This window comes from Corythoichthys intestinalis, chromosome 13, assembly GCF_030265065.1.
Source record: "Corythoichthys intestinalis isolate RoL2023-P3 chromosome 13, ASM3026506v1, whole genome shotgun sequence".
In the NCBI taxonomy this organism is placed as follows: Eukaryota; Metazoa; Chordata; class Actinopteri; order Syngnathiformes; family Syngnathidae; genus Corythoichthys; species Corythoichthys intestinalis.
Genome location: NC_080407.1, coordinates 21,372,734 through 21,395,587, shown reverse-complemented (window position 1 = coordinate 21,395,587; position 22,854 = coordinate 21,372,734). Strand labels below are relative to the sequence as shown.

The 22,854-nt window shown below is 39.4% G+C and overlaps 1 protein-coding gene and 1 long non-coding RNA gene across 3 annotated transcripts; one reads left to right on the top strand and one right to left on the bottom strand.

Annotated features, from left to right (window-relative positions):
- Positions 1-584: 584 nt before the first annotated feature.
- LOC130928086 (zinc finger protein 239-like) lies at positions 585-22,355 on the top strand. Of its 2 annotated transcripts, none has more exons than XM_057854313.1 (2): positions 585-817; positions 12,518-22,355. In XM_057854313.1, the coding sequence occupies exons 1-2, from the start codon at positions 727-729 to the stop codon at positions 13,531-13,533; spliced, it is 1,107 nt and encodes a 368-aa protein (XP_057710296.1). In that variant the 5' UTR covers positions 585-726; the 3' UTR covers positions 13,534-22,355. The 2 variants fall into 2 exon arrangements, with proteins under 2 accessions (XP_057710296.1, XP_057710295.1); XM_057854312.1 differs by lacking the exon at positions 585-817 and adding an exon at positions 9,697-10,070.
- Positions 2,893-9,579, bottom strand: LOC130928104 (uncharacterized). The gene is made up of 3 exons (XR_009066629.1): positions 8,489-9,579; positions 6,529-6,631; positions 2,893-6,416 (listed from the first exon to the last, which is right to left on the bottom strand). It is a non-coding gene; the product is annotated as an uncharacterized LOC130928104 (long non-coding RNA).
- Positions 22,356-22,854: the final 499 nt, after the last annotated feature.

Genomic DNA, 22,854 nt, shown 5'->3' with positions numbered 1-22,854 from the left:
CATTGTCTGCGTAGTCCAGCTCTTTTTCTCGTGTTCGGGAACTCATGGGTACTACATTGCGACAAATGGCTTTTTGTAAACCACATAGCATGACAGGTTTGAACCATTTTAGCGAGTTTTTGATAAAACACGAACGCAACTCTCTCGTCGATAAACAACTATGGCACCTGCCTCGACCTTTTGTTTCCTTGTTATGACGTCTCCGCCCCATTCGGCTGTTTCCAGAACACTTTCGGAAATGTTTGTCATTTTCGATCTATTTTCGATAATTGCTCATTAATGTGATTGATTTTTTTGTTAACTTTATCAGTATTTGTTATCTTGGCACATAACGGTTCTATTGATGTCTCACACCCCCTTTGCGTTTTCATACCCTTTAATCAAGAAATCATAAATGCTTAAAGTGCCTGTGACACGAAAAAGCATGTTTATTTCATAATACACGCGGTATTTTATGCTCCTGAATGATATGGACCGCTTGGATGTGTGTGGAAGCGATCGCTATATTTATTTAGTTTTTTTAATCCCGCGCCAGGAAAATGAGTGACTTCCGGGTTCGGTCTCGCTTTGAGGAGGAGGGCGCTGTGATGTGTATGGTAGAAGACGTCCACTTCACGCTACAGTGTACTGTTGTGTATGAGGACGAAGGATTCAGCTGATTTTGCGGATTAATACGTTTATTTTTCGCATCACGCCAGCCAAACAGCTGCAGAAAAATCATTATGTATGAGGGAGAGGCGTATGCGCCTTTTTGGAGTTTCAAAAGGTTCCCATTCACCGTGGATATTTACTGTGGGACCATTGGACTTACGAGGAAGTGAGTAAACATCTTGTTTTGTATTATGTCAAATACGAATACAGCGATTACAAAGTAAACACTACAAACTTCCTTTAAATGAAGGACTACTTACGTTTGATTATTGATAGGCATGTAAAAAGCTCTCCTAATGCATTAGCAGCAGCACTGTTAGCTGCACAACAACTCCAGCCACCCTCCTCCGGGGAACGAACTGTAAATTGCTCTCTGCCGGGCGGTTTGCCGATCCGCTAAGACATTTGACAACCGGGTCGTCATGTCAAATAATCCAGGATAGCTATGTGTGATTTTCCGCTTTGAAGACTTTGAAACATCACTCGGTTCGGGTTAGCATGTCGGCTAGCTGTCACGCCTTCTGGTTTGTTTACATTCTCCGAAGCCGGGGAAGGGAAATGACATATGTCCGATTTAGGTGTCATAAAATATCGTTCGGGAGGTGCGACAGTAAAGGTGAAGTCGACAGTTTTGACCATTATGGAGTAATTTTGCCATGTCGTCCTGAATAAATGCATTTTTATTATTTCATATTCCATTCAGCACAAGACTGTTATTTGTCATGACCATGCCATTTATTTAGCAATTGGGGAAAATACTTGGATAAAAAGAGTATCCTGTAAAAATATTGAAGTAAAGAGACAGAAACAATGACATTTTGCTGCTCTCTTCGTCGCGTTTTCCTCGTTGTGAATAGTTCCCCCTCAACGGGCTGACTGGTCCTTCTCAAGCCATTTATATAGCTATTGGGGAAAAATACTTGGGTAAAAAGAATATCCTGTAAAAATATTGGAGTAGAGAGACTGAAACAATGACATTTTGCGGCTTTCTTCGTCGCGTTTTCCTCGTTCTGAATAATTTCCCCTCAATGGGCTGAATAGTAAAATCGATGAGCCAAGTCTACCGCTGACATCATCCACCTGTTGGGGACGCTAAAGCCCTATAATGGTAGGCGTGGCTAACCGGCAGATTAAAAGACTAATTTCTCGTCATCTGTGCTTTGCTAAATTGTTGTATATAGTCGAATCGTCTCAAAATATGATTCTAATTCACATAACAATGCAATTTAAGACTTTTTTTCTCGTGTCATATGCTCTTTAAGTACCTCCCCTTAACTATAATTAACCATTACTGAATGCTTTTGGGACCCTCATTGTAAAGTGGACCACATGTCACCTCTGGGTAGCAAATAAATGGGACCATTAATAGTTCAAAGCAATGATGTTGAAGCAATCGCAACCAGAGATTTGTGCATATTTGATTGAAAACAACACATTATTTGAGGGGAAATCTTCAACAGGTAGATGCAAAAAATACACTTTGGTACTTAACCATTAGTCTGGTAATGCATTAAGCAATGTTAATTAATATATTTTTTATTGTTAGATAAGGGCTAATATGAATTGTTATAATTTTACAGAAGTATTTTTTTTAAATGCATTAACTAATGTTAAATAAGGAACCCTTATTGTAAAATGGGACCATATTTTACAGAGCCAATTCAAATTGCATCGTGAGAACATTTTTTTTCTAAAGATTGGTGTCAAAATCTACCTGTCGCGAGTCGAAAAACAGAGCACAATATACAACAACAACAAAAACTGCATCTAATCCAAATGTGTCATTTTTGCCTTTCTACATTTTTGGCAGTGGTTTTGATGATTTTATATCGCCTTGTCTTTGTCGCTTCCCCTCTTGCCTCTCGCTCCTGGTCATAAAGAGTGGAAGAATCTGTGATTAGACAAGATTGTAGTCAGTAATACTCAGTATAGACAAGTTTCCGAGGTTCCATATTTTTGCTCGCGGCTTCCATTTTACACGTTCTCTAACCAAAACAATAATGAAACTGGAGCGGCATCACTCATCAAAATCCCTCAAGATGACAATCTGGAAATACCGCATCCATCTGCCATCATCACGACATGGAAGGACAACATGAATAAATGGCGAAGAGTCACCACAGCCAAAATATTTTAGTATTTTATTGAGCTAAAGGCAGTGGAAGGAAACGCAATGAGGAACCTGAAAATCTCGGAGGCACAGCAACAAAGTTGAATGTGTCCTAATATATGAACCCGGAATTTTGTTTTCATGGAGGCAGATGTGGAACCAAGACGATGATTGTAATTATGATGATGTTTAATATTATTTACTGCAACTACTGTTGTGGCTGCAACACATGCTAACTACTAAGCTATATTCGTAACTGCTGCTAATCTGTACATGTAATGTCTGAGTAAGAATGGACAATTATGTTCAATTTGACGACAATTCTGTTTTGTGTCACAGCTGAGACATCATTAGCTTTGCTAAACGGAAGTTATACAACAATAAAGAAATGGAAAACACTCATCTATTACAAGTCACACAAAATGCAAGTGTTCCAATTTAATTGTTTACAGGTGGAAACGCTGTTCGGCAAAGGAAGACAATTTGATGTGCCACAACAACTTACTTTACGTTGATGGACATATATCGAGACGACGTGCATTCAACTTTTTACACACGCTGCCTTAAGTTGTGGATGACTGATGATGGAAGGCTCGAGTTATGCTCCACCTACGTTAATATTTTTTCTAATAATTTTATAAATTGTGATTTATTGACCTGTTTTGCACATGCACAAATTATTAAAAACAAGATAAGAAATGGAATTATGTTGTCCAAAAGTTTTATTGTGACCAATATCTGCAGTAAATAAAAGAATTACATATTGCTTGTGTTTATATGGATCCACATGGGTAATGAGCTTATAATATCATAACTATAATCTAATCTGTCATATTATTTGTAATTTCGCCTCATTTTGGTCACTCAGGTGGCAGGTGTATCAATCTCCACCTCGTATTAACACAGGTTGCACAGACTGTTGGAATTTTGTCCACGAACGATCAACGAACTGATAAAATATTTTTTAAGCGTGCCACATCCTTAACTTATTATCTACTGATGCATTCGATTTAAGGAATATGGCGAGTTAGGTCCGCACTGGTCCTTTTCTAACAGCTGGTCGCTGATCAAAACATTCAGCTTCCAACCGTGTAGTGTATGTAGGCGCTTCCACGAGTTGACACAACCACGCACAGCCCAGAAAATGCTGAATCCATTTTTGATGATTCTGTGGGTTGCTCTGGTTTGATTTTACAATTTGTCTAACGCTGCTTACTTCAGCCACACTTCATGTCGTTCTGCCTAAGTTGGAAATCTGTAGCAGAAAATGTCAAAGATGGCCCCGCCCATGCTTCGCTCAGGAAACTTGTCAATAGACCCACTCACCAACGTCACACAATGACGTGTTGCTGTATCCGGCCGCCATATTGTCCGTCATTGTTTATCTGTATTCTCAATGGTTTCAATTTGTCGTGCAATTTATAGTGCAATTCATGAAAGCCCCGATGCTTTCAGACGCTGTAAACTCATTGGATGCGTTGCATAAAAGGCGTTATGTGGAAAAGCTTCAGTCTATCCATTCGCCAGATCCATATTTGATGCCTAAATCGATATTTTTCGACCCGCTGTCTTCACCGTCTCTGCCTGACATCTGCTACCCTGATATCTACAACTATCTTGTCCACAGAAACCCAGCCTACTCTCACGAAACTTTGAAAAACTTTAAGAGCAGCACTCTAAGCAACATTACCCCGTGTGACCCTTTACTTCCAATTTTCTAAAATGGCGATAATCAATATAAAAAAAAGTTGACTGCGATGGCCAGCGCTTCAAGAATAGGTGGATATTGGACTATTTCTTCAATAAAATACGCAACAACTGTGTCTGCCTCATTTGCAAAGAGACAGTCGCTGTTTTCAAAGAGTTCGATGTGACGCGATATTACCAAACCAGACACGCTGACATGTACATTGCAGGGAAGATACGCAGCGAGAAATTATAGCAACTTGAAGCTAGTTTAATTTCACAGCAGCAGTATTTCGCAAGAGCCCGAGTGTCGAAAGAGAACGCTACAAAGGCGAGATTGTTGAAATTATTAAAATAATAATAATAAAGCAAATGTGACACACATAAGGGCTTGCTAAAATTTGTTTAAATATATTGTTCTACGTAAATCAGCCAAAGTAGCCCCCCACATTTTTACACCAAATCTGGCCCCCTTTGCAAAAAGTTTGGACACCCCTGTTTAACTGATGATCCGGGGACGAGGCCAGCTTCTTTCACTTGGTAGCAGCTAAATATTATTTAAAAAATAATGATGGCGGAAGAAATAAACATCTTGAATTTGAAACTGTATGTTGTCGGCGATTAGCCTCGCAATGATCTTTATTGTGGTTGTCAGCCCAAAACCCTCTAAATATATATTAAATGCATCTTGCCAGATATAAAATGACTACTTTATAATCTGTGGTGATCGTTTGGTGCCCAGTTTTCTCGTCGAATTGCAGCAGTCCATCTCGCTCTCCGGGTCTCTCGGAATACGGTAGAACTTCAAGTATCTCCGTCTATCTTCTCTGTTACGGCAACCAACCGCCACACACGCCTTCATCATTTTGATTATTAATGTTAACGAGCAGAAAAACACGCCATAACAGGAGGAATTTACGTAGCGGTAATGCGTAAACACGACGAGCTGACGGGCAATATGACGCGGAGGCGTGGTTGTGACGTCATGCGAGTGGGGTCTATAGACGAGAAATGGGCACCAAACGATCACCACAGATTATGTAGTAGTCATTTTATATCTGGTAAGATGCATTTAATATACACTCACCGGCCACTTTATTAGGTATACCTGTCCAACTGCTCGTTAACACTTAATTTCTAATCAGCCAATCACATGGCGGCAACTCAGTGCATTTAGGCATGTAGAAATGGTTCAAGACAATCTCCTGCAGTTCAAACCGAGCATCAGTATGGGGAAGAAAGGTGATTTGAGTGATTTGAGTGACTTTGAACTTGGCATGGTTGTTGGTGCCAGAAGGGCTAGTCTGAGTATTTCAGAAACTGCTAATCTCCTGGGATTTTCACGCACAACCATCTCTAGGGTTTACAGACAATGGTCCGAAAAAGAAAAAATATCCAGTGAGCGGCAGTTCTGTGGGCGGAAATGCCTTGTTGATGCCAGAGGTCAGAGGGGAATGGCCAGACTGGTTTGAGCTGATAGAAAGGCAGCAGTGACTCAAATAACCACCCGTTACAACCCAGGTAGGCAGAAGAGCATCTCTGAACGCACAGTACGTCGAACTTTGAGGCAGATGGGCTACAGCAGCAGAAGACCACGCCGGGTGCCACTCCTCTCAGCTAAGAACAGGAAACTGAGGCTGCAATTTGCACAAGCTCATCAAAATTGGACAATAGAAGATTGGAAAAACGTTGCCTGGTCTGATGAGTCTCAATTTCTGCTACGACATTCGGATGGTAGGGTCAGAATTTGGCGTCAACAACATGAAAGCATGGATCTATCAGTAGTGGCACCATCAAGAGTTTCTTTTTTGATTTTAATGAATATTTTGGCGAAGCCTTGTCAGATGGATGCAGGCGGGAGTACAGCTTCAATATCTGGGAGATTTCATGTGTTGACAGTGCTGTGACATTTCAGTTCAGGCTAACAAACACAGCCAGATCATCCACTGCCTCCAAACCAGGTACTCCTCTTTGGTCACATCGATTATGTTGGCAAAAAAGCACACAAAAACATCCTTACAAAACTTATGTAAAAGTAGAGATGAATTCATCAGTGTGTCTGTGATCAAATGCAAGTTTACCGGGGGTCGATTTCGAAAGCCCACTTGAGTCCACATTATCCAATGATCTCTTAACAGTGCTGCGAACAGAGCTGTGAGAGACACTGCTGTCAGATGTGGTCTCCTGAAGGAAGAAATGGAAGGCTCTGGTTTTAAATAAGACAGTGAAAGGTTACAACATGAGAAAAGTTTGATTGTCATTTCACATACACAAAAAGGTTAACCATAAACAACAAATAAGGATAGATTAATAATCTTATTAAAAATGCCATTCGTGGAAATTAATTAATTGATCAATCCAACATTATAAAGTGGGTTTAACTATTTGTCAACCAACTCATAAGCAGTTATGTATTTAATAATAATCATTTTAGTTAGTGGTTTTCATGACGCTCAATGATGCTTTAGAAGAAGGATAAAAACGCAATCATAAAAATAAAATAACAATAAAATATTAAAATAAAACAAGCATAGAATTAGAAGTTAAATTTGTGGATAAGAATCACATTAATAAGAGAAGAAGACAGAGACACAATTGTGAGAATCAGAAAGTAGATCGGAACAGATGAGGTTTTGGAGTGATATAAAGGGAAAGAGAATTCAAATAAAACGGTTATTGTTCTTGAGGTGACGTTAAAGTTGTGAACTAATTTCTTCACATGCCAAATAGGGTCACAAGTAAAATAATTAAACATTGTCCACCAAATAAAGCATGAAAAAATGATTTATATGTTGTATATTTGTCAAAATAATCGCGTTTCCGAAGTTCGAGCCTGAAAGGGGACGAACCCGGAAGTGATACGTCACACTGGGAACAGCGTTGGAAGCTCCATACATACGGCCGCCAAACAAAGCCCTTCAAACAATGATTCAAACAGCGATATAAGCGATAGACCGAGCGCAAGGGAGGAGATCCAAGTTTTTGAAGAGTTGGAGGAAGAAGAGGAGCTTGGAATTTTATGTTGGATCTAACATGTATTAGCCAGACGCTAATCAGAATGCAAACAATGTACCTAGACTACCTGACATGGAATGGATACAAGACCCATCGAGATTACAACATTGGTAAGATATAGGCTGTTATTATTTTTATGATTTGAAGATGCAGGCATTTGCACATAATGTTATGTTTTTGTCTATCTGATGACATTGTTAAAAAAAAAAAAAAATCAGACTTAATGTTCATTTTGGCAGATCCGGCAGCTCTCGTGCATATAAGATAATAATACAAAAACGTTAGGGGGAAAGAAGGAGAGTCGTTGTTATATCTTGACCGAGTGACCCACACGACACCTTTATTGGCTTTTACAACTTTACTCAATGTCTTCCCAATTGACTCTGAACAACAACGTTTCTCTCTTCGTGAAGGAGTAAGGCACAAATAATAACACATCTAAATGACATGCGTACACTCTACTGGTGAACTCCCGTATTACAACTAAATAATATCCACTATATCACAGTCGCCGATGACTTTCTCCACTTTTTTGTGGCAGCAATAAGAAAACAAAGTGGCGTCTAATGGCGTGAGGAAATGTAGTTTTTTCACACAAGCGAACAGATTACAAAGCACCAATTCAGTGTTGTCCCGAGACTACATTTCCCATGATTCACTGCGTGGCCTGCGCGCTCGCTGATTCGCTGCCAGACTTTAAAAGCAACAGTTGTCACCTGTCAGCGGCTCTCGCGAAACGGCGAAACACAAACTAGAAGGCTATCTGCAACGTGACCGTGAATTACCGCGACGCCGACCCGCTTATGTGCACATCCACACCCCTTTCCCGATTGACAGTGGATTAACAGTTTCGGACAAGATCGTAGATGACGCACAATTTAAACACGCTTAACCTAGCGAACGCAACAACAACTATGATCGGGGATAGCCTCGGCTAACGTCGCTAGCTTATACTGTTCATTCCACAACAGTTGGCAGCTCTGCTTTGACAAAGTCATCAGTCATCTATCCATAAATCACACTTACTTTTTGGAAAATCCTTGATCATAAGCAGACCGGTTAAGGAAGCAGGCATCTTCGAAGTGTTTGCAGCAGAGAACACTACTCGATGATGGCATGAAATTCATTCGCTTCGTGCGAACGAAATATGTCCATTTACGTGCCCTGCTATCCTTTGGCCACTCATACAACTTTTCGTTTGAGTGAGAACAAAACATCGCCACACACCGCCGTGGCATCTTACCGAGAAGCAATGCAACAAACAATACTGTTCTATGGTGGACTTCCCTCGCACGTCTAGGTGTGACGTAATTTCTGAAGATTGTCGAAGAAAAGCATTTTCGTTGTCAAGGGCGTTGCTATGGGTTAAACAAAGAATCTGGTAGGGTTGCGTTAAAAAAATAATGAAAATATGCTTATAATTGTTTAGCCATTGATATTATTCAAAAACATGGTTGGCCAACCTTACTTCAAAGTTCCCCTTTAAAGGGCTAGTTCCTTGTGTCACGTAAAGTGAAATATTACGTATGTGCCTATTCACAGACGTGTTTACGTTTATATGCCTGAGCTACGGCGCACATGCGCACGAGCACGCAGAAGTGTTGTGATGAATGGCGCACGCAAAATAAAGACGTGTAAAGTTATACCACGCATAAGAGCCTCACAGCATCCTTTGTTGTAATCAGAAATAAGATCACAAGCGTACAAAAACGCCACACCTTGTAAGGACTATGGTGTGCCGATCAGAGCACCAGTAATTTGCCTTATATTCATCCAAATCTTCCTTGATGTACAAAAAATGAGGAATTGTAACTCCACAGGGCATAAGGTATGATGAATTCAGTCTGTACAACAAAAAAGGAATAAGCTAAATTACTATCGTAAATTTCAATTTAACCAGGAAAATACTGTCAAATGCACACATTCACTAACAAGCATATATTATGACTGAATCCGCTTACAACAAATGGACGAATGCTGTTATCTAGCGGTCATAATGGGAAACTACCGTACACAGCAAATAATACAGATCATTCAACATCAACATTGTATATGCATCGCGAAGGCATAAAAAATACATACAATACACATATACAACTCCATTAGCGACTGTTAACGATAACGACCACGGCTTATATGCTAACCAATTCACAAACGTAAATCTTCCATAAAAGTGTCTGAATGTAAAGTGCTTCGACAACGAAAAGCAGCCCTCCTCTTCCACAATCGGACCACGCTGACGCTCGTGAATGGCTGCGCAGACTTTGACTTGCTTGGCGCTAATCTCTTGATTGGCTGTGCGATACTAACTCGCTTGCCACAGCCGCTGTCCCGATTGGCTTTTTATAAGACAAAGAGATCATAGAAATAAAGAGACAAAGAAGATAAAAGATAAAGACTCGCCATTTTTTCCTCTTTTCTCGACGACGTGTCCAGCATTATGGTCTAAAAAATCATGAGCAAATCTTCGTCTCAGCATTCAGAAATCAAGTGGGGAAAATGTCCGCGAGACCGGAGGAACTTTGTGGAGTGAAACAGGAGCCCCCACGTCACCGACACTCGACTGTGTGCAAACTAATGGACGCTAAGGTTCTTCTTAGAATGGAAGGTACGTTACGAGTATGTTGTACATGACGGATCGTGGTGATGAGAATTCATTTTTCATTTTAACAGTAGTGGTGTCAAGGGAATCCAATTTTGAATTGCAGTTAATGTGATGTCAAGCACTTTGAAATGACTTTTGTGCTGGATTAGAAGACAACAAAACACGAAAGAAAAAAAAATGGCAAGGATGAATTTTCTCCAACAGAAATCGACTTTGGGGACACAACTTTGCAAATGAAGAAATAAGATTTGTTTGTGGTCTTTTTGTTTGTGGCATTTTTCATCAAGAATTTCTGGCATTAAACAACATTTAGTACTCTCATAAGCCAACAATGATAGGGTGTGAATCAGCAGTGCATACCTGTTAAGTTGTAGAAATTGCAAATAGGGAGATTTCTGTTGCCAACCCCGATGTCGCGCGCGCGCGCGCGACAATCGCTAAGACAAAATGCAACCATTTTTTTTCAAGTTCATTTTGGTCACAACACTTGTGTAAAAATTAACTACACTGTCAAAGAACCTCTTTTTGGTGGCATCAGAGATAGTCTTCAACTTGCTCCATGTATTGTCTGGCATCATGTGTTACTGCTATGTTGCCTGTGTCATGCCAGTTCTCCTTGTTCCTGTAATCAACATCTAGGATATCCTCAGCTTTCCTGATCACATCCATTTGCACAAATTTGGACATCAGCTTCCTCAGCAGCCTCTTCATCTCATCAACCATCACTCCAATTAGGGTTTCGTCAGACTAAATCAGCAAGATTAAAAACATTAATTACATCATTTAGAAAATTAATCATATTTGTTTTTAAAAGTATCTTTGTCATGGCAGTTTTTTAATTGAATTGTAACCTAGAATTGAAACTTTATATTTTTTGTTTCAGCACAGTAATAATGATATAATGTAATAAAGTGTATAGTATACACTTTAGCTTTAGCATAATAGCGAATCTAAATGATTAAACTTCAAGTAAGTAACGATACGCTTTCTCACTTAAATTCATATATTGTGGGGGTAGGACCGCAGTGGTTTAATATTCCATGATGTTTGATCCATGAAAACACAGAGTAAAGCAGCGACTTCTTCCTCGTCATCGTTCTCCCATTATTCGCTCTAATGCTATTAGCATTAGGCTAGTTAGCTATCACTGGCAAGTAAGACTTAACGGCAATTATGTTGACGAAAGTCGTTTTTCCCGAATACTGGAGGCCGACCAGGGTCAGCTCCATCTCTTCCTTCCAAAATAAAGACTTGAACCAGTCTAAAAGCCGGTTTATTAGTGCCAGCATCTTGGGAAGTCAGTGGTGCTTCGCCTCTTCCCTCCCTGTCAGATGTTTGGTTGGGCTTTTCCAGCTCTGAAGGGGAGGGAGGGCAGGGAAGTCGGAGACGGCCAGGCTATTCGTTGTTGGTCACTTTCCGAATCGGGCCGAATGGTATCGTTACAAAACGGTGACAAACAAAAACGTAAAAAAAAAGTTTTAAAAAATTGACATTTTGGGAAAATCGGGAGATTTGGCTTTCTAATCGTGAAGCGTGAGCATTGGGGTCAAAATCGGGAGTCTCCCGACCAAATCGTGAAACTTAACAGGTCTGGCAGTGTTAGGGTAACGGCGGTAAGTAGATATCACAATTTAGGTACCGTAATTTTCGGACTATAAGGTGCTACACTTTTCCCTGATTTTGATTCCTGCGGCTCATAATTCAATGCTTCTTATTTGTTGATTTATTGGGTTAGTAGTAGGTAGTAGTAGTAGGTCTGTCCCAAACAACAATTTTTTTCCCAGATTAGTCAGCAGATTTTAGTCACCTAGACTAGTCACCTATTCTAATGTCTATATATTTTATTTAATTATTTATTTATTTTACTATATAGTACAGTTCAATTTTTGTTAACCCTATTTCATTTCTTTTGATTCATAACCGTAAACTTGAATTAGTCCATAGAAAAGATTCCTTGTCGTCAAAAAGAGAGTTGTATTCACGCACCCCCAAAAAAGATCTAACGTCAGAATTTGGTGGTTACAGATACAAATGCCTTAATACGAACACGAATGCATAAATATGAGGACAATGTTTTTATATACGAAAACGAATGCAAGTATGAGTATGCAAGTATCTTTTTGCTTCAATAATGCTTGCAATACGCTGTTTTCATGACGTTCTCATAAGAGGACTATGGTTCTTCACACGATTCGTATTTAAAACATTTTAACCGAAATTGCACTTATAGCTATTTTTGGCGGATAGTTTTCGGTGCCGAATTTTCGGACACATATCTATGAGAAACAATTGTCTCTGGCACCGCAAAATTAAACCGCATATTTTTTTGATAAATACTTTTTAAAACCGCACCATGCACTGAATCCAAAAAAACCGCAAGGGATCACTGTACTTCTTTCAGACGCGGTGGTAGTCCATAAAATATAGCTATGGTTTTCCTGTGCCGACAGGTTTCAGAGGATATCTTGCTGAGCGGCAGGAGCTAGAATCTCCTGGCGTTAAAGAGGATGTTGAGCTCCCCCAAATCAAAGAGGAGGAGGAGCCCTGTCAACAGAAGCAACTTCCAATCAAAAAGGAGGAGGAAGAGCTGCCATGCGTTAAAGAGGAGGAAGAGGAGGAGCATATCACTGGGTCACATGGTGAGCCATTGAACAGTGAAGATTGTCCGAGTGAAGCTAGCAGAGGGGCTGTGCCGCCAAGCGGCTGCAGCAGCAGCTCAACAGAAGGATTGCAGACAGACATTTTCATCGCTCCATCAAACAGTAGTGGCACCACACACACACCTTACAATGATGATGGTCATCAGAAATCTCACAGTGACGACAAACTCTGCAAATGCTCTCAGTGTGGGAAAACCTTTCCTACCAAGCAAACTTGTGATGCGCATATGAGGAGGCACACTGTCAAAACCCCTTTTTCCTGCTCAGTTTGTGGTCAAAGATTCAGTCACAAGAGCGACTTAAAACGACACACAAGAACCCACACTGGCGAAAAACCTTTTTCCTGCTCAGTTTGTGGTCAAGGATTCTCTCAAAAGCAAAACTTACAACGTCACGAAAGAATCCATACTGGCGAAAACCCTTTTTCCTGCTCAGTTTGTGGTCAAAGATTCTCTCAAAAGCAACATCAACAAAGTCACGAAATAACCCACACTGGCGAAAAACCTTTTTCCTGCTCAGTTTGTGGTCAAGGATTCGCTCGAGAGCAAAACTTACAACGTCACAAAAGAACTCACACTGGCGAAAAACCCTTTTCCTGCTCAGTTTGTGGTCAAGGATTCTCTCATAAGCAAAACTTACAAAGTCACGAAAGAACCCACACTGGCGAAAAACCTTTTTCCTGCTCAGTTTGTGGTCAAGGATTCGCTCGAAAGCAAAACTTGAAAGACCACATAAGAACCCACACTGACGAAAAACATTTTTCCTGCACAGTTTGTGATCAAAGAGTCAGTCACAAGAGCACGTAAAAAAACCCCCCACAAGAACCCACACTGGCGAAAACCCTCTTTCCTGCTCAGTTTGTGGTCAAAGATTCGCTCGAAAGCAAAACTTACAACATCACGAAAGAACACACACTGGCGAAAAGATTTTTCCTGCTCAATTTGTGGTCGAAGATTCGCTCGGAAGAATCGGATGAAGAGACAGGTGTGTGTTGGTGTGAGAAGCAGTGGCCAATGACTGTTTTGCCTGTCATCCATGCTGGCTTCATCAGATTTTGCATGCAGGTTAGGTTAGGGTTGGGAGTTACGTTCGTATTCGTGGTACACTTTATTTTTCTGATTGCATTTTTGTTTGGACTTTGCCATTTTGTGTTTTACCTTTTAAAAAATGCATGATTTTACAACTAAGTTAATCGCCAGATTTCACAATGAACGGTTCTGAAGTCAGATTGTACATTACAACCCCCAATTCGCCTTGATAATCAGCATCAATAACCCCTGCAAGTATAGTTACCCCTTTAAGTGACAATCCAGATCTAGGTAAAATGTACCCGTAGTGTCCCTTGGGACATTTGAGTCGTAAATCAAGACCAGCCGAACCCGGAGTAGCTCGAACAGGTAACTCGGCGGTTTCTGCAATCTTATAAGTTGTCCTGTATGTCTTCCACTCACATTCCCTGGCTAAATGTACCCTTTAATGGCACAAAAAGCACCTTCTTTCTAACATTGAAAAGTCAAAATCGTTATTATTTCCATTTGGCGAAGTGCCAATATTCGCTTCCCTCTCCAAATTGTTCAGTTCCGTCTCTTGTAATTTACTGTAATTACATACATTATCAATTTTGCCGTGGTCACTCATTACAAAATTGGCCACTATTCCACGTGACGACGAAATCTAGAATTGTCTATTAGCCACTGAGGTCACAGCCGAACAAAGACAGCCAAATTCCATCAGCATGTGATCCAAAAGCCGTAAGCCTAGACAATATTTCGTATCTTCAATTCCTTAAGAAAAAAAAATTTCAAATTCAAATTATCAATAAAGCAACTCATGACAGTCAAATTCAAGTTATCAATAAAGCAACTCATGACAGTGTTCAAGTTATCAATAAAGCAACTCATGACAGTGAGTGTACATTATTAACCCTTAAGTTGCCAATACCACACCTCAACTGTTACAGCTGCACTAAGGTGAATAATCACTTTATCACTGTTCCCATTAACATAATTTGTCAACACTATCAATAATCCTTGTTGTTTTGAGCTTCTGGGCGGGAACTGGAATACCGTCATCTGTTGATCAAGCAGATGCTGGCATACACACTCCTCCCCTCAGGCATATTTAATTAATCAGTTAATCAAATGTCTAAACCAATGTCTAAATCCATGAGCTCGTTGATAATTAAATTAATTATCCTTAACATTTCATAGGTTTCAATTGAGCTCAACAATCTATTCTCATCTCTAATGAAATTCCATTTCAAAATCATTTTTGTTTTACCTACAACCTCCCCTCATAATCAATTTGGGCAAAAACCCAGCAGATGCCGTCGAGGACCCCATGTTGCAAATAGGGGCCACCGAAGGGCCGCAGTCCTCATGTTGAAAAACGTTCCCTTCTTCCCATTTTGCGCAATAAACGGTCAGCCATTTACGCAATAAATGGTCAGCTATTCACACACGATCCCACGCAAAAAATCATAATCAGTCACGCGACAATAACTACAATTATCCACACGCAATAAACGGTCAACTATTACACATGAGCCTCGCAAAAAAGAATCATGACGCAACGCAGCCTCACATTCAGTCACACAACAACAACCATCCCCAATGACTTATGATACAAGACAGCACAATTTCAAAATACAAATCAAAATCACCATACATTCTACCAGTGGCTCACACCAGACCAAACATAAAAAACATACAATTTGAGCTCAATGACAAACTAACTGTCAACACAGTTCCACAGAAATTCCTATTCATCTGACGTCATGTGTAGTACAATCCCCTAATGAATCCACGTATCAGGACGATCACCGCATCCGCGCAAACACGACGCAATTCCATTCCACGGTTCTTTTTCCCAACCAGGAGTTACGATCACCCCATCGATCGACTCCTCAGCTTCTTTCACATTCCACTTCCGCAATTTCTTAAAGATTGCTATTCTGTTACGTCTCACTTAGTATTACTTTGAAATTTCCGGTCCCTTCTGGTCCCCGCGCTATACCGTTTCACGCGTTCGACAGCGTTCAGTGTCACCAAGAAAGTCTTATAGTCGTTCAGCGTCGCCCCACTATTCACTCCCACCTCTCTGACTTGGCTGGGCCGCGAACCCGCGCGCCGACGACACTTCCCGCGCTACTGATAGCGCTAAACCAAAAAATGTACCGGAATGTTCACTCAATTTATCGAGTAATACGTAAATCCCAAAACAACACAATCCCAGTATTACTCAAGTCAATTTACCAAACAACAAATTCCCAGTATTACTTAATTCAATTTATCAAACAGCAATTCCAATCAATTCTAATCAATTTATCAAGTAATACGATTATCCTGTCCGTGACGCCAAAATGTTTTACAAAATTTTCAAGGTTCGCAGTGAGTAAGCAACAGGCACACTTTTGCTTAATAGACAATGTTTATTAATTAAAAATTGCAAATAAATGAATAAATGGAGTTTAATTGATTACAATCCCACAAAAGCAAGCAAAATCAGCAAAAACAAAATCAAGCATCACTCAGAATAACAAACATAGCTCAGAATAACTACAACGCTTGGTCTGAATTATCAAAAACCCCTACGAAGCAGTTAAAAACACATCAGCACAGCTCAGAATAACTACAACGCTAGGTCTGAATTGTCAAAAACCCCTACGATGCAGTTAAAGGCACATCAAATGAAGGTAAAGTAATTTCAAAATAAGAGAAAACAGTGTTTTACCATGCATTACTTTAATCAACAGTCAAATGTAATGGCAGAGACATTCATACAAGTGTCAGGAAATAACAGATGTGTGCGAAGGCGCAATTACAGGACTTGCAGAACAAGCCCACAGTCAACCATAGGAAAGGGGGGGGGGGGCAGACGCTCCCTTTTGTTTCAAAAGGCGGGAAAACAACCCGGCTGACCCCCACTGAGAGGGACCCCCCGGAGATAAAGAGAGAAGACCCCGCCATCCTGCAGGGGAATTTAAACCAATCAGAGCAAGCTAAGAATAACTGCAGGTATCACATAGCCAATCAATAGTCGCTAGGAACATGTATTTGCATATTGTGTAATTTGAATCATTCTTGGGCAACACAGGGTGTGTGCTTCTCCTGATAGACACAGGGGAGTACGAGACTGTACTGAGAGGGACCTGTGCCCCGAGTGCTGTATTAGATTTCCGTGTTAGGAATAAATCCACTCGTGTGTGAAAATGCCGGCTTCCTGACGCCTTTCTTTTCAGAACGAATACGCGTAATTGTTGGAAGAGTGTTTGGTGATAAGGTAAAACTTATATAACACTAAAACGGAGTCAGGTAATTATTGCGTAATATTTGAAGGTATGAATTATTCCCAACAACACACATAACTTTGGCGCTAGACAATTAGTTGTCGAGCTAATAATATCCCCGCGCTCAAAGTGCAATGAGTTCCCTGACGATAATGAAATCAAGCTCTTACCTGTCGACAATGAACGGAGGGCCACACAACGTTCCTGGTTCGAGCAACAAGGAACTCCGGCCGAGCGACTGACGTTAAGCCCTCTGACCGACCCTAGGTGTGGCCCGGAAAAAGTCCGCTCTTATAGGCATATGCCACGTAAGCACAGAGGGGGCCAACCCCTGCCCTCAGGAGACATATTGCCTGCCCAAACATGGTAAATTTGACATGTTTTGGCCAACCTCTTCAGGAGATTAGTCTCGTGTCCAAATATAATTGGTTCACTCGTTGCACTTCCGAGCAGCATCATATATCTTGGTTACCATAGCAATGAGCTAAAACTCCCGTCAGCATGGCGAGCATAACCTGATAAGAAGTTGCATTATCAGTCCAAAAGAATGTGTGCACCTAGAGCACACATTTAGTTACTTTTCTCAAAGGCAGTTATGGCGCAGTTAAAAAGCAGTTATGACGCAGTTATGTAGTTATACATATATGGAACAATTCGGGTCACAAAAAAGGTTACAAGGTCATAAAAAGGTCATAAAAATGTTACAGGTGTTTTTTCCAATACAGGGGGTTAATGTAAATATATATATTTTTTTTAATTACTACTACTACTGGTGGTTGACAGAGTATGAGGGCCAAATATAGAAAAATGAAGAAGAAGAAAAAAGGACTATGACAGTAAAGTAGTGTTCTTACGACAAGAATTGTTTTATTTTTCTTGTACCAAGTCAAGTTTTGGTATATCATTTTTGTTAAAAGTAAATATCTAAATAAATGAAACACACGGAATCATATCTGTATTTAACTTTGTTGATGAAATATGTTATGTGTTGAAAATGTTTTTGACAACTTGCTTGGTACAGGGGTCGCATTGACTAAGGCGCTATTGGAACGGAAAAGTTCACTGTTGCCATGGTTTTTTTTGTAATAAATTCTACACAAACTTCCTCATCTATGTTTGATCCATGTTATACGGCTCGCCGTTTCATTACAAAGTGGCATTATCTATATCATACTCTCCCTTTCAAACTACACTTTTCACTTTTAATATTTGAAACAACAGACCCCAAATTCCAAAAATTCAAAATCATTCAAAATACTGTCTTTAGATAAATATGGAAAATTAGAATATATTGTTCAATATTGCAAAAATACTAATTATAAATAAAAAAATCAATTCTGGCGCACAAATGAGTTTTTTTGTGGGGAGATTAATGTTACCATGGCGCAAAAAATAATTTTTTTTTTTTTTTTTTTTTTACTGTACAAAAACTGAAATTTTCGAAAATTCAATTGGAGGTCGAAAATGAAGATGATGATAGCTGCGGGGATTTGCATAATAATACACAGGCACTTTTATTTCCAATACCAGAACCCTAGGTGAATTAGAACGGTCTTTATATTAGCCTAGTAGTATCACTTATACTATCCGGCATACGTGTGTACTGCCATCATGCACGCCTTGAATGGAGAAAACGAGCCAGCATGACAAATTTGGACTGAAACGGCTGTTTTTGGATGGGAAAAACTAAAACTGATCCTCAGCACCACCTGCTGTGAGTGACTTCCAGCCCCGCCTACCAGCCCCCGCCGATGAAAATCTCTGGACTCTGCTTCAAAGTGCTTGTACCTCAGCACTTGTTTGTTTTTATTCACAATTAATACCTTGTTTTTATTCAGTCCACTACATTTCAATGTACTTTTCATTATAAGTATAACACCATTTACCATATTATCCTAATATTCAGAGGTGGGTAGAGTAGCCAAAATTTTTAATCAAGTAAGAGTAGCGTTTCTTCTAAATAATATTACTTTAAGTAAAAGTAGTCATCCAAAAATGTACTTAAGTATGAGTAAAAAAATAGTATTCGTTGAAAAGAAAACTCAAGTAATGAGTAACATTGTGAGTAACTGCTTACCATCTCAGATTTTTTAAATAATGTTATTTATAGATTTATTTATGGCATAGGTGTCAAACCAATTCCACAAAGGGCCAAGTGGGTGCTGGATTTTGTTCCGACCGATACCGCACAAACAGTTTAACCCTTTAACACCTCAGCCTATTTTGGCCGAATTTGCACGCATTTGATGTTGCCTTTATATTTCAAAGAAAAAATTGTATACAATGGCCAAGTTGGGTCCCTTTTTTCAGGGCACCTTGAACTTCATGTCCAAACTGTTCTTTTCTTCATTGACCAATTTTAATCCACATTTTTGACCCAAAAAGACAAAAAAATCCCAAAATCTTTTTTCAAAATGTGTAATGTTGACATCCCACTGACAACCAAACATGCTCGACCAACCGTTTTGAGGCTTGATCATATTTATTCAACTTGTTAGGATAAACATTCAATAGAAAAAAATAAGATTGAATAGTTTTATGTTTGACAATTCAACACAAACAGCAGGTATGGTCATAGGCGTTTTTTGGCCTTTACACATACTATGGTCAAAACAGGTTATATACAGTGCAAAATAGTGAGAAAAAAAATCATATATATCATCTAACACAAAAAGGGTTTGGAGGATATCTCTTTGAGAAGTTAGGTGTTGTACCCATCACCTTATCAAAAGTATATACCTACATGCAATCAAGCTTCTTGAACACACATCTACATAAAAATTGAAAAGATTATAGTAAAGAAAATATAAATATATAACATTGAAAAAAAGTATTTTAAAAAATATTGACAATTAGTTCAGTTCAATTCAAAATTTTCAGGCATGCGACCCAATAAAGTTTTTTTTTTTTTTTTGCGCACTCTATAGACCCTACTCACATGACGTCACAGCCACGCCCCCGCGCCATATCGTCCGTCAACTCGTCACTGTTGATGCATTACCGCTACGTAAATTCCTCCTATTATGGCGTGTTTTTCTGCTCGTTAACAGTAATAATCAAAATGGTGAAGGCGTGTGTGGCGGTCGGTTGCAATAACAGAAGATAGACGGAGAGACTTGAAGTTCTACCGGATTCCGAGAGACCCGGAGAGGAGAGCGAGATGGGCTGCTGCAATTCAACGAGAAAACTGGGCTCCAAACGATTACCACAGATTATGTAGTAGTCATTTTATATCTGGTAAGAGTCATTTAATATATGTTTAGAGGGTTTTGGGCTGACAACCACAATTAAGATCATTGCTAGGCTAATCGCCGACAACATACACTCAGACGTTGTAAATGAACTACCTGAAAATATATAATTATATGGGGATAATAAGACAGTTGTCATACAATTAATTTACAATTTCACTATTGAGGTCAAAAGCCAAAAAATAAATTCAACTAGGGACTAGGCATGTGCCGGTATCAGATTTTGACGGTACAATAACCGTCAGCAAAAATACCGCGGTTTCACGGTATCACGGTATTGCAATTATAGCTCCAAAATTTTGAGATGTATGGGTTCAAAAAAAAAAAAGGAAAAAAATTTTTTTTTTCCATTGAACAGGATTTTTTTTCCAAAACATATTTGCAAATTGGAACATGAATATAATGTGAAAATAGATAAATTGACAAAAAATAACAAATATTTTATATAAAATTAAAATAAATAGAACCTAGACTATACCCACAGCCACAGCTCAAGTTGCTCAATATTAGAGTAAGAACAAAATAATTGCTATAAAAAAGTAAAAACACTTCTAAATGAAATTAAAAATATATACTGTATGACTTTTTTTGAGGGGGGGGGGGAGCACAAGTGAAGTTTCGCCATTTTCAGCCACTGTGTCAACTCTAGTCTACATGATGCCATGCCTTTGTGTTAAAAAGAACAAAGAATTCATAAGTTAATAAGTTAGTTACAAATGTATAAGTTAGTTTTATAAATTAGTTAAAAGGTAAATATTGTTGAGGAAAGGTTTCATCCAAAAAAATAAAATAAAAAAAATAAAAAGTGAGGAGTGAGATCTCCTTTCACAATTAGCGATCTTTGACGCGATCCTTTTTCTTTCCCCCTTCATTCAAGCTTGTTTCTCACTCAGCGTCTGTGAGACATAAAACCTCGACAAAGCTGCTCTCCCAGCTTAGCCTAGGCTGACATTCGTCTTTGTAAGTTTTAGTTGGTTTGTATATTGAATTTGAAAGGAAAATGTGTGTTTTGTTTTTGGCGAACTTTTTAATGGTGCTACTGCTATCCTGTTGAACCTAATCACACGTGGAAAAATCGAATTGTACAACGTTTTAAATGTATTCATTTGTATATTTCACCACGATTTGAGAGCTCAATAAATTGAAGAAAAGTACGCCTTGTGTTTGGAGGGTTTGTTTTTGGGTTTGCTGGCTGTTTAGCAGTATAGCGTCACTGACACTCACGGCAACAAACAGGGGAAGGGTGAGCGCTGCCGCACCAAGCCACTTCGGCTGCATTTTGGCACATGAAAAATAGCGACTATCGTACTAAGGTATGACGGAAAATTTTAGTGGTTTTGAAACCGCGACGTTTTCACACCACGGTAAACCGTGAAACCGGTAACCGGCACATGTCTACTAGGGACAATCTGGAGTAGTGCTATCGCACTTCATATTTATTACATATTATATATGTATGTAGGGAGAGCACTATCGCTAAACCATATAAACATTAAAAACCATTGACAAATGACATGATATACATTAGACTTGACAGTGGATGTTAGCAATAACAAAAGATTTTGAATTGAAAATTTCGTAAATCACCTTCCCGAGCACAAGATAGATTCCTGCCGAATTTTCGTGGACGAGGACCTGTTTCACCCAACCAGCAACGAAGTATTTATAAGCCTCCAAGCTCTTAAAGTTTTTCAAACTTTCGTGAGAATAGGCTGATTTTGTGTGGACAAGATAGTAGTAAATATCAGGGTAGCAGAACACGGCAAAGACAGCGGATCGAAAAACATCGATTTAGGCATCAAATATAGATCTGGCGAATGGATAAACTGAAGCTTTTCCACATAACGCCTTTTATGCAACGCATCCAATGAGTTTACAGCGTCAGATAACACCGGGGCTTCCATGGATTGCTCTATAAATTGCACGACTAATTGAAACCATTGAGAATAGGGCTAAAAAATGATGGACAATATGGCGGCCGGATACAGCGACACGTCATTTTGTGACGTAGGTGAGTAGGGTCTATACATACTGACAAATGAAAATAAAGTAAAGGGAGATTTCATTGTACAACCGTATAATGACAATAAAGAGCTATTCTATTCTATTTTATTTCATTCTATTCTATTCTATTCTATTCTATTCTATTCTATTCTATTCTATTCTAATGAATGAAAAGCAAGTCAAATGGGAAAAATACTTCATTTATCTAAGAGGTAAATTGCTATCCAGGAATCAATTGAAACAAGCGAGGAATCTAAACATGTGGCATAATCTGAATGTTCCAAAGTGAAAGAATGTGCTCTCCGATGAGGGACAACGTGATGCATACATTGCGGAAGGATGACGTATAAAGGCCGAGTTATACTTCCACGTCAGACCTGCGCCGTCAAGGAAGACCCGAGTTACAACTCTGCGCCGTAGCCCGACGCGCGCCTCTCGAATTTTCTAACCTTCGCATCGCGTAGACGCGTATGACGTGGCAGAAACGGACTGTGATTGGTCCGCTCAGACTGTTGTTTCCGGTTTAGCGCGAAATCACCGCCATTGTAGAATAAAATCAAACATTATTTTCTACACGCAAAAAT